General features: G+C 44.8%; 1 protein-coding gene across 5 annotated transcripts in view; it reads right to left on the reverse strand.

Annotated features, from left to right (window-relative positions):
- LOC128873657 (leucine-rich repeat-containing protein 4C-like) overlaps window positions 1-12,959 on the reverse strand; it is a 260,823-nt gene that overhangs the window by 190,570 nt on the left and 57,294 nt on the right. For 3 of the 5 annotated variants that reach the window (XM_054117362.1, XM_054117361.1, XM_054117365.1), the window contains one exon: window positions 12,546-12,611. The exons of the other annotated variants lie outside the window; for them this stretch is intronic. In XM_054117362.1, the coding sequence (XP_053973337.1) occupies window positions 12,546-12,611 (66 nt within the window). The remainder of the gene's footprint in view (window positions 1-12,545; window positions 12,612-12,959) is intronic. 5 annotated transcript variants of the gene reach the window in all.

Below are 12,959 nucleotides of genomic sequence, written 5' to 3' on the forward strand. Positions count from 1 at the left end.
TTCTCGTCAGAATTCGATACTCTTTGTCTGACCAGTGCGCACCGAATCTACTTCGGCGCTGCGCTGACACGAGTCACTCATCAAACTGCGCTCGATTATTGTAGAGGATGTTCAGTCCCAACTTTTAGAATTTCGGATTACGTTCGGATAAAGAAGCCCCTTTCAAAGGGTTAATACCCCACACAAAATCAGAATTCTTTCATCCCTCAAGAACGACTCCTCGTCGCTTCTTCGCGCAAAGTGCAAGAAACTTGATTCTCTTCCCTTATTTATGACACTGCCCTTTCCGATGTCCGATATATCACTTCCCTCCGACTTATCCCCTTCGCAACAGATCCGCACTCATAAATTCACCGTGAACAACTGTTTTGCACTTTCCCATAAATCCCCAGCCACGAACAAAACAAACGGATAAACCTCCTACGGGGGACGTAACGGAGCCGTTCGGCGCGGGAAGTGAGCGCGAAATTTCAATTTCTTACCGCTTTAATTGCGCGTGCATCCACCGTGTCGTGGAGGCAAGTAAGCGTCGAGGGCACAGAGAGATCGGCGCCGCAGCAGCTCGTGAAATGGGCGAAGATCGAGGAAAAGATCAACGGGAATTCCAGCTCGGCGGGAATTCGGCGCGCTCGTACATTTTCGCGAAACACGGAAGGGCTGAAGCAGGGACGAGACGAACAACCCTGGTGCTCTTGCGCAGGGTGTCCTACCTTGTTAAGGGTGGATCCCCTGATGGTGGTTGCGCATGGCTTCGCCGGCAACAAAATACACGAGAGTAAGTGTCTTTACGACCCGAGAGACTACAATTAACCCATTTGCATCTTTCGAAGGTATCTTGCGTTGTTTGTTTGTCACGAAGAAAAGAAACGATGCATTTCATCAGTGGTGTTTTTATTAAATACTACCATTTAAATACAATAAAGAACCGTATTAATATCTATATTGTTTTTATTTTTCATACATTAGGTTGTCCCAAAAGTTTCTTTCTTGTTATTAGTTCATTTACTACGATCTACTAACTGTATCGTTCGTTCTCCATTTACAATGTTCAACTCAAAGAAACAAATAAGCCTTTTAATATACCTTGCAACAGTGTGCACAAGTTAATATAGAAAGTTCTCTTCTAAGTTCCAAACCCTTTCCTTCGCCCTCCAGGGTCTCCTGTACAAGTTCGTGTCCCAGCCTCTGAGGTGCCGCCACGGCGACACGCAACAACCCCTAGCTCACGATCTGGAGTTGCTGGAGCACACCGTGGCGGACCACATAGAGCGCAAAGGGTGAAAATCAGAGGTTGGGTTCTCCCTTTGTATAGGGCATATTCGATGACTTTAGATTTTGAGGTTACCGTCCAGGTTCCCTCGGTTTCAGAGTGTAGCGCGCGGCAACTCGTAAAGAGGGGCGAAGATCGAGGAAAAGATCGTCGAAATTTCACGAGCTCACGGCGAGAGCACGGAGGGCAACGCCAGGGCAGAGCGTTTCCCCCGCATGTATTTCGATACGTTACCGTTTCCAGAAGAACCTATAGCCACAGGGTCGAGCCAGGGAGACGATTGCTTTGCACTTCTGTGCACGCCCCCGAGGCAATCGTAAGTTGAGATACCTACTCAGAGAGCCACCCCTTCTCCTCTCCTCCGTTTCTCCTCCCGTTCTATCACTCTGCATTCCCTTTCCCGCCCTTTTCGTTTCACCCTAACCCCACAGTCTGTCTTGCCTCCTCCTCCGCGGACCAGTCCTGCGCTCCTTACCCTCTTTCAGGAGCAGGTCGTGCTTCTCTCCTGGCGAAGCTGAAGTCTCCAACCCTCGAATGCAACCGGCACCGCGAACCGAAGGAGCTCGTGTCGGCGTAAGACTCGCTAAGAGGGAGGGCCAGACCGAGAGATCGATCGCTCGAACGTGCTTTCGGCATCCTCGAATATTACCCTCTACCTATAACCGACCTATATCGGTCGTGGATGCACGTAATACCGTTGCCCGGGTGCGTATAGGTATGTATTTACGGAGGCTTGAATATTGGACATATTGATGCTTATGTGCGCGAACCGCGATCTTATGTATACGGGAGCATATACATAATCTACATATAATGCATAATATATATAATAAATGTATATACATAAGTGGGTTACTATGTTAATACGCGCATATACACATATAAATGGATTTTAGGGCGCGAGGACGCACGCTCGGATATGGTAATAGGTCTGGCCGCACAAAGCGACCGGGAGGTTTCAAATTGTTTACGTTCGCGGGACCGAGTATCTATGGGGAGGTAACCGTCGTGCACTTGCGGATTCTCTGCTTCGTCTTTACGTTTCAAATGGTTTGCAAGCCATTTTTTTCATGCATTCATTTGTTAATAAATCGTATACATTTATACATGAGCCGTTCATTGCACAAATCGATTAACTCCATTAAACAAAATGTTCATCTAAAATTCATCTATATAAAATTAATAAGAAAGAATAACTAAAAAATAATCGTCGGTAATGTTACAATTTGTATGCGACCGGTGGAGTTAATCGATTCGTGCAATGAACGGCTCATATATGTATATATTTTTTTTTACAAGTGACAGCAATAGATCAAGATCACTTCCACATTGGAAATATGAATAAATTAGTAGGTACACAGACTGAGCCATTTTCACGTGGCTCATACGGTGGACCACAGTAAAAAGGCTGATGATCCACGTGATGGGTCACAATTTCGGTATTCACACGATGGACCACCGGCCATATTAGTGGCCATACGCATAGTATTATATTGTAGCACCGCGTTATAGGATGGTTTACTGAATGTGCGAATAGATCAACCATATTACACGGTACGTATACCCGGACATAATTTCCATTATTAGATCCGTCCATCTACATATGTATGTAATCACTCCGCGCAGAGGTGAGCGTATGCATGTGCTGGCAAAATATTTGCACCAGCTCCTATACAGGGTGTGCTGTAACACGTGGGATCGATCGAAGACTGCGAAGCAACGAAAAAGTTGTGCGTGAACTGGTGCCTCGTCGACGTTCCTCCAGGATTGTATCTGTTTTTGAATTCTTTTGTAATTATTATTAGGTATAATTATAGATCAATCTTTATTTCTACAGGAAGTACAATTCTGTTTACAGATGTAATGTTATACAATAAACAAATGCTTGTCCGTGGACCCGAAAAAAAAAGCCCAGCGAATTTAAATGCGAGGCTCGAGCAGACCAGAGGCAATAAGTTATGCAGGACCTATCCATCAATTAGAAAATCGTTCGTTCAAGAACTGTCTGGCCACTCGGCTGAAATAGGACGGTGCACCGTCATGCATAAATCACTATGCGATATATATCATTTAATAGAGCTTTTCCTGATAAAAATTCAGGCAATTGCTTGCTCAAGAAATTGACCTGAGATTTATCTGGTAATTCTCTATATATATCCTACAAACAGTTTTGACGAACCAATTATATTATAATCCTTTGAATCCTTCAAGACTCTTGACCTACCAACGTCACTCCACCGTCCGGCAAGACTTAATAACCGAATAACCTAGCGTATTAAAAGCACAAAATCGTTCGTTGAAAATAATTTCTCGATTCGCCAATATCTAATCCAGATAATAGATTCAACGAACAAAAGCACGCATTAGCAAGCGCGGTATTAGACGCAATAAACAAAAGCAGGCGTTAACACGCAACAGGGTATTAGATTGAATAAACAAAGGCGTGCATTAACTCGTGGCCGAGTATTAAACGTAATGCACAAAAGCTCGCGTTAACGCATGACCGGGTCTTTAAGTATTAAACTGTCGCGACGGACCTTGTCGTTCTTGCGTGATATAGTCCAGCCCATTGGAATAATAATAGCGTCGTCCAACATCGATTTTCTTGCCGTCAATAAAATCTGTTTCCGTCGAAGTTGTAACACCGACTATTCTCGTTGTCACAGGATTCGTCAGGGCTAGTATGCGAAGTCGTGTTTGATATTAACACATTCGCGACCGCTGACGCGAATTCGCTAACGCTACAAAGTTGCGATGTCCAGTTTCCGAATTGAATTACTTTCGTCAGTACTCGGTATTAGAAACGTAAAACAGATATCAACCATTCGGTATTTCCTACCGCAAAAAAGTCGCGGTATTGATGTTTCCTGCCCGTAATCGTGGAATTCGTTCAGAATTGCCTAATTATTCATGCCGCTTTTCCCCCGTTTGGATCTAGCTGACGGCAGTCGCTTGCGTTCGATATCCCGCTCGTTCGTACGGGTTCTTGCGTATTCACAGTGTCTGTCATCGGTACTCAGAGATTCAAACAGAAAGAGAAACGAGTTAGCGGAAAGTTTTATTTACTTCAAAAACGCGGCGCCAGGGATCCTTGAGCGACCGCGAGGGGAAAATAAAGTTCTGGCCGGGTACCCAGACACGCTAAGACGAAAGAAGAAGAAGAAGTGGTAGAAGTAGTCGACGGTTACCGTTCTCGGTTGGCGAGAAGAGGAATGACAAAAAATCGAGAAGAGTTGAAAAAGTCAATTATCTTGGCAATTCGAGATACTAACCCGACTAGTAGAATCTCCTCAGCTTAACTCGACCGACTGGGGACCGCTACAGAACCGGCATGGTATGCACCATTGAATGTGAAATCGTTTAACCAAAAGTGAATAGGACTGTTGCAGTATGGACGGTTTTTTTGAAAAAATAGTTGTTTCAATCATGCTTGAAATCTAAGACGAGAGTTGACTTGATGTTCATCCTAATGGTCCTGTCGTTTGGTTCATCTGCGAGACGATGAATCCGATGGAATTAACTTGAGACATCGTTCTGTCAACGAGCAGATCAAAGTGCCAAAGTAGCAAGTACCAAGAGAACCAAGAGACCGCTGGCTGTTGTTTCTGGAACAACTCTTCCTCCAGCCAAGTCGATCCGTTTACTCGCCAGAGTTTAGTAAAGTAAAAGCGCCAGTCCTGGCGCCATCAAAGCTTTTTCTCTAGAAAAAGTACTACATCGCCTTTGAAAGTGGCGAAGGAAGCAAGTAGAACCTCGGTGAGGTAAAGCACCGATAAGGGGCACCTTGAGGCTTCTTTTCTAGCTATACTACATTGTCTTTGCTATTTGTTGGATTACTGTATCAAGACACTGAGCTAAGAATGACTTCTCCCTAATTCCCTTACGTGGTACTGATTTCACAATCTAGAATCGAAAGCTCCTCTTTGCAAGGTTAAGAGAACTCTGACTGCCTACTTTCCTCTCTTCTTACTTTTCAATGGCGCTATCCTCATCTCTCCAGGTCTCCTAGAATTTTCCTAGTAGCCTAAATGACACGCACCCCCAACCTCCGCGCCTGAACAAATCAGTCCCGCGACCGCTGCTTATTATACAACGATAAATAAATATTGTTCGGCTCCGCGAAATTTTTAGCGTGCCTCGACCACCGACACGGCGTGGCTCGCAGTCGAAACGCTGAGGGGTGGATTTTAATAAAACGCGTCAGAACGCGTATCGAGCCCCGGCGAAATCTGGCGGCGGCAAAAATGCATCGAACCTCGCGGCCGAGCCACGCGATAAACCATTTTCCAATTTTCCGCTCGAATCTACCGAAAGGCTTTCTCTTCTACGCTAAACGAAAATTCTTTTCCTTAAGTTGCGGCCCGCGATATCGGAGGGTTGCACTCGCGATAGCGCCGGGGATATAATGCACCAGGTGCCGCCTAACCGCCCCCGCTGCGTCCACGGTCGCGATTTTCCGCACAATTTTCGTACCATCGATAGACAGATGGCCTGCGAATCGCATCCATTGTCATTCCACCATTAGCCAAAGAAGTCCATAAAACTTAAAATCACCTCAAAGAAAGCCTAAAATGCTTACATTAAAATTCGTGAACACTTTCGCTATCGTTCCATGGAAACATTCATCAGAATATAATAGAAACTGGTTAGGAACGAAAGAAATCTCACGCATTAAAATATACAGAAGACACCGTGGACAATGGCAAACGAAGTGACAACAGTCGTTTTAATTCTGCTGCGTCGCTACCGGGGAACACAAGCTAGAGAAACGAAGAGATCGAAGGAAAAACCGTAATGCCGAATGAGTTTCAATCATCCAGCGCTATAACCCCTTGGCCAAAGGGTCCGTAAAAATTAAAAGCTCCCAAGGGAAGCAACGTAATCCACGAGAAGTGGCTGTACAAGCGTCTGGTAATACGATTATAGCTAGTAAAACAGGAACTGTTCGACGCTTCGCTAGAAAGCCGACTGCGATCGAAAAAAAAAAGATGTCGAAAAACGGAACGAACGCGTGGGTGCCGATTCCATATCGAGTGGGTAGGGATCATTCGGGTATTAAGCCTGATCCGTATTCGTCGTCACGGCGCGCTTATTCGCCGCTCTCGTGATAGTCGACAGTTACGCGTAGGCTCCTCGTTCCTCGAGCCAGGTGTACACTTCGTCAGGTTCCTCGGAGGATGAGTGTCAATTTAAGCGGAAACGTACGTGCGTTTGTGTCGGAATACGAGCACGGAATGAACGTCGAACGGAAATTTCGAAACGGAACCCAGATGTTCTTGTACGAATTTCATTCGGTACGTTGCTCGAACGGGATACGATTTCCAAATAAGAAAATCGCATTTCGGAGCTCTGGTTGGTTATAGTAGCGCATACATTTATCGGCAGTTGAAAAAAATGTCTAAGCGTATTTGTCATAGTAGAAATTGGTACAAATTAAACCTCGGTAGGTTTAGTGTTAAACAGAGAGTAATCTTGTTAAATTCCCCATGTCCAATTGGTAGAACACGAAGGAATACGAAGAATACTATTGTCCAAGGTTTCATCTGTGATACTAGGGAATCTTCCGAAAGGCATGGAAACTTTGATTGAAAGCAAAACAATAGCAACCACAAACTATTGCTAAGGACTGCTAAGGTTTAACCAACAAAAGGGTTGGTCACCACTGGTTTGGGGCAGGTAACTGTGAAATATTGGATCGTTTAGGTCAACAGTAGCCGGGGTATCGATAAATTCGATTCGGGGAATGTGAAATGAGCCCTGAAATAGACACGACGCTGACCGAAATCTAAAACTACGATCGCGTTGCGTTCGGAAATCACGGCTGTGCGGTTTTCAAGGGTCTCCGAAGCGTTAATTCAATTTTACCGGATGGATGCGCTCTTGCGAGCAGGGAAACCGTGGCCGGGCAGAACACATGCAGTCGCGAACTTCACCGTGCCATCGGGGCGATGCTTTGCTCCATTTAAATGCGAGCAAACGACCCCGGTAACCGTCGTTCAAGCTACTTCGACCATCCCGACCGAGAGCTATTTCGTGGATTGCTCCTTGGGGAACATAATCGAAGACTAACTCTTCGCAGCCGCCGGCGGAGATACCGAGAGGTTGTTTTCGAAGTGCATCAAACGCGTAACGGGATACGGCATTAACTTGGCGTCCGACGCATAATGCTAGGAAATCCCAAGAACCTGGCCAAAACACTATTCGCGCCGTATCTCATTTATCGCTGGGTATTTCCTCTAAGAATTCGGAGAAGAATCAAATTAAAACATACGCTCAGTTCCGTAAGTATTCATACCGTTTATATCCAAACATTTTTCAAAACTAACACAGAACTCGCAAGAGAAACTCTACACTCACCCTATTATATATATATATATTGTGCATATATCATGTGCACCCTAATTGGTCGTGAGACAACACGTGCGTGCAAGCGAATAAGAGGCGCAGCGTCAAGTGTATCGACCCACGGCGATGAAAATAGAATTAACTTGTTGAATATGCAACGGTGCATTTTTAACTCGCCCAACGGCGGTGCATTGACGTTCCTAACTTTATCGATTAACTCCGGGGGGCGGCGAATAACAAAACGGGGGTTTTTTCCTTTAAATATTCACTTATTGCGATTCGTCGACCCTACCCGATACCTGAAAGTTTAAACAGAGACTCGAGATTTAATAAACGTAGTCGCAGAAACAGATGACGTCGACGGTTCGATCCACGCAACCTGGAACCGAAACTCGAGCGAACGTCTCCTAATTATGCGGAATATTCGGAATCGCGCATGGCGTGACAAAGCGCGCGCGTGTGGTTTTAAAACAACGGAATTAAAACGTTTAAAACTCGAAAAAAAAGAACTGGAAACGAGCCCAGATCGTGCACGCGCAAGGGTAAAAACAGAGGCGCGCCCTTGAACTAGCTGCACGGATGCCGAACAAAGACAAAAAAAAGAGGGTGTAGGGTACAAGTGCAGTTCTGAAATTCGATCAACTAATTGAACTGCGACCCCAAAAAACGTGTAAAGCGAACAGCACGCGAGAGTTCGCGTAAGGTAGAAATCCGCGTATGGAAAATTATGACAACTCGATGAAAACCTCTATAATCGAAAATGCTGGTTCTTGTCATTGTTTCGCAGGATCCCTTTGAACAACACGAGATAATAGATTATCGACAGGAATACATCGACTTTTCATCTGCAGTAACAGTGCGCCACAAAAAATTCTTCTTTCTCTGTCTAGCATGCGATGAAAGGCAATCACGTTCGGACAGTTTATGCCGGGAGTCACTTTCCTTCCTTCTGAACCTTTCATAAAGCTTATCAACGTCGATAAATTGTTTGCTGGTTAATTTAAAGCTCGCGAGTTATTTTAAGCAATATCCTCGACCAACGCACTCGCTACTGATCGCTCTCCGATTCTGTCGGATGTTCCGAATAAAATTACCGTTTCCAAATGCTTCGTACGGCTCACGCAAGCGTTTATCAGAGATAGCAGTCTCGACACAATTTCGCAAATCGGTCGTTGTCAAGCAGATGTCTTTTAATTAAGAGAGATCAGCATGTACCGATAGAGATGCATGTCATTGAAGTGAATTTTCAGGTGTCTTCTAATTAGACTGAATTTTTAATCAGACTCGAAACTAAAGAGCAATTACTATCAACCGAATTTTTGTACATATATCTCCAATAACAAACAGACACACAGAAGTGCTCGGACAGAGGATAGCGATTGGGAGAATTATCGCGGCGTAAAACGTATCGCGGGTTGGAAATCACGCGTATGTAAAATTAAACGGCGCCGACGTACCGCTGAAAACCCAACTGGGTGGACTGTATTACCGCAAACGTTGTACGGGACTTCGTGGAATTCGTTTCGCGTTGAATGATTGACTTGCCCGCGTGACTAGGTCGTGGTGGCGAAATTCTGCTTGAAAACGCGGCAGGAGCCGCGGGCTCGTATGTAGCTCGCGTAACCGCGATAAACAATAATTAAAGGATGAAAAAGAACGAGGTCGACGTATAATAAAAAAAAGACGCATTGCCAACAGCGACGCGCAATACGAACGTATAAATTTTCCGGGAATATGTGTATTATCATGGCTGGCACGCTGAAGTTTGTTAAATTCGACGTGATTTATCGCCAACGCGGGGGGATAAAACACGTTCGACTATGCGACCGTGACAAGCACTCGTTGCACGAGGCAGATGTAGCCCGGGGCGTACGAACGAGTAATCCACTATTTCTTTATACTCCCGGAAAAGTAGTTTCAATTTGTTGGTATATATATGATATTCTGTTTCAAACAGTGGATATGTTTGGGGCTTCTTGACCTAGTTTCTCATGGTAGCTTCCTGAGTACTTCGAAAGACCTCCAGAAAGAAGCAGGGAGGGCCTCGGTGGCGGTTCTTCATATAGTTGTATTTTTGCCAAATCACTCAATAGTTTTTCCTACATTTATATAAAGATTCTATATATTATATTCCGTATTTAACTGGAATAGTATATTTACCTATTCGGTATCGCTGCACTAATTTATGTGGAATGTATTATATAAAATAATATTTTTAATAAAACTGCTGTTATCTTTTACGACCAACAAAACTCGAGGCACTTTAACGGCACTGACGCAGCCCTGTTAACCCCCTAGTGCGAGGGTAAGTTTAACAGATTCTGCTGATTCGGTTTTTCTTGCCATCCTTACCAAGCGTTCAAGAAACGCATAAAAAAGGTATGAAATATAAAAACGTTCAGCTATTTCACAACAAGAGGCAAGGAACGTCTTGACTTAAGAGAAATTATCACTTTATTGATCTGGCATTTGTAATTTAGTCGAGAAAACGGAATAACAGGATGATTGTTTCGCTGTGTATTATAACAATGGTAAACGTCGACTTTGATCAGAAGAGGTTGATTACTTGTTCGCACGCCTAGTAACGAAGCAAATTTCTCTCTCTCTCTCTCTCTCTCTCTCTCTCTCTCTCTCTCTCTCTCTCGGTGAGTTGCTTCTTCGCCACACCTTTCGCCGAACGTGTCGTGAAACAGTTGGGATGAATCAGTTCGGAACAATCATTGTAGCGAGTTCTTGGCAGTGATTCACCTTCTCCCGGTAACCCGTTGCGGTCAGCCCGAGGCTAGAGACGCTTTAAGTTCCGCTTCGAGTGGACAGTGGAGTGATCCTTAATGTCAGGGATCCGACACTGATGATACCATCCGTTGGTTCTTGCTGCCAGTGTCGATCTAACCGTTACAGATGGAGAGCAAACCTCCATTTTTTTTTTTTAAATCTTCTACACTGAGAAACACTTTCACTCGCATTAGGACAAAATTATTATTCATCGAGGATGAGTACTCGAAACCTCTTCAAACTCTAGTCTGTAGCAGTACGTACAAGGGACATTTTCACTCGAGTTACTTTTACCATCATAATCTACTATAACACGACTCAAAAGTTAACCTATCCTCCCTTCGAGACACAGTCCACTTCCAAAATTCCCATCCAATCTACATCGCCTATATTTGTCAAAAATATCAAACAACAGTTGACTCGACCACCAAAAATCTCTTCCCAGACTGGAGCAAGCACTCGAATGCCGCCGAATTCCGCCTCTATTCTCGCAATCAAGACGTAGCTGGCACATGCACGCGCCGTGTCGCGAGGAATGCGAATATTCGTACGGCATCATCGCGCTAGGTCAAGTGTCGCCGCGTAATTGCGAAGCAACCGTGCTCTCGAACGTTACGTGCCATGGTACAACAAGAGAATTCTCGCCAACGGAGAGGTAGTTCGCTTATTCGCTAGAAGAGCACCTTTATCCGGTCGCACGCGAGCACGCGCTGGCTTCAAACGGAGCGGGTCAGCCGACGACAGCGGCGCGGCATGCAGGCAGAACAGGTTTCGGGATTTCGTGAAGGAGAGAAGGTGCTCCGACGCAGAGAGCTGACTGGATGTCGTGGCCCGATGCGATAAGCGAGAGAGGCTCAGCGGGTGTATGTATACGTCCTAGGGTTGGAACTATACGCGCAGGTTATATAGTGATTGGGGCGTTACCCGGCTCGCAGAAATCTCACGTGCGAGCACAATGCCTCTTTTGTCATTCTGAACTGGCGCGCGCCAGTTACTCGTGGGTGCTATGCCAGCCATCCCGCGGCAGACGCGTTTTCTTAGGGCTTTAAGGAATTTCCTTGCCGTTCAAGGCCTCTGGTATTCGCAGCTCTTTGTCGCTGATACAATGACGGAAGCGTCGATCGCTCCCCCGCGGTACTTGAGCTGCAGCCTGTTTTCAGACGAGCGTCGTCGTTAGACCGATTATCGGTGTACTGTACTTGGACGACCTCGTGATACCTGGCTTGGCACATGTTTCGTTGGGTGTGTTTGGTTATTGTTCTATTATACGTAGTTGGCTATTGTGGACAGAAAGGAACCTGTGACGATTTTTAACCCCTTTCACTCGGATGTCTCTTCCGAGGGAACATCGTAAGTCCAGGCAAACTTTATTAGTGATTACACGGGATAAACTCATGGGAGCGTAAAATTTGTAAAAGTGTATGATTCCTATTTCTATATTTTATATCCCATTATAGTTCTAAAAGAGATCATCCCATCCCCAAACACCCAACATTTACACGTCGCTCGCAATTTATCGCGATAATGAAACAGCTTTTCGCAGATGTTTAACATTTTTACGTCCACCCGACGTTTTTACGAGCGCCCCTGCCCGTTTCTCGCGGGCGCAGCGTTAAAAACATAACGCAGCTGTTTATACCACTTTAATCCCGTAATAATCCTAACTTCGCACGAGCTCTTTCCACCGAGCTTAATGCCCTGAGAGTAAAAGCAAGCAGCTCGTTATCGGAACACCGTTCTCGATGAGATGCCTTTTTCGCTGCAAATACAGTTTCGACTCATTGCCCCCGAGAATGGTAATTTCATCCCGCCGTACGACGGAGGGACACCGTTTGAAAATGGCTACTTGTACCACTCGTTGGGAAAGGATAAATTGTTGTGCCGCGTTATCTGCACGTCTTGCGAATACTGCCCCGTTAAAATTTTATTTAGAGAAGAAACAGCGTGGCAATTATTTGCACATTATCCCAGTGCGCGGAAATCATTTTATTTTTTTTCAATTTTGCTATAGCGGTGTTGTTTTTAAGTGGTACTTGATGCGTTACTACAAAAACGTTAACAACAAAATAACAATGCCAAAAGTCCATAAAATACTTATATTTTTTTGAGATCACCTAACATTTCTTTGTTAATAATCAGTAGATATAATAAATACCTGTCTCGAGAAATATCTTTGAATATTAGCTATGGTTTCGTCCAAGTTAGGGATCTCTTGACTCACCTGAAACAAAAAGGTGACATTCGGTTAATATCACAGTTCGAATAGAAAATCAAAATAAAATATTACAGATCTAGGAGTACAAAACAAATTCGTTTAAAAGTGGCTGCGGAAAGTCTTGCAAGTTTTCGTTTCCTACTACTAACAGAACTGTCTCTCCTAGAAGTCTGTCTTTCCAACCCTCTGAGGGATATTCTTCCAACGGGACGACCAGGCGATAAAGGAGCTAAACGCGGCCTCGCGTGGCGCTAGGTAATACAGATTGATCAGCGGTTGCATTGATGTTAACGGGGAAAACCACGGGAAAATTATGACGGTCTGTATAATTCACGTGGGCCGCTCGCGACCACT

This window comes from Hylaeus volcanicus, chromosome 3, assembly GCF_026283585.1.
Source record: "Hylaeus volcanicus isolate JK05 chromosome 3, UHH_iyHylVolc1.0_haploid, whole genome shotgun sequence".
Classification (NCBI taxonomy): Eukaryota; Metazoa; Arthropoda; class Insecta; order Hymenoptera; family Colletidae; genus Hylaeus; species Hylaeus volcanicus.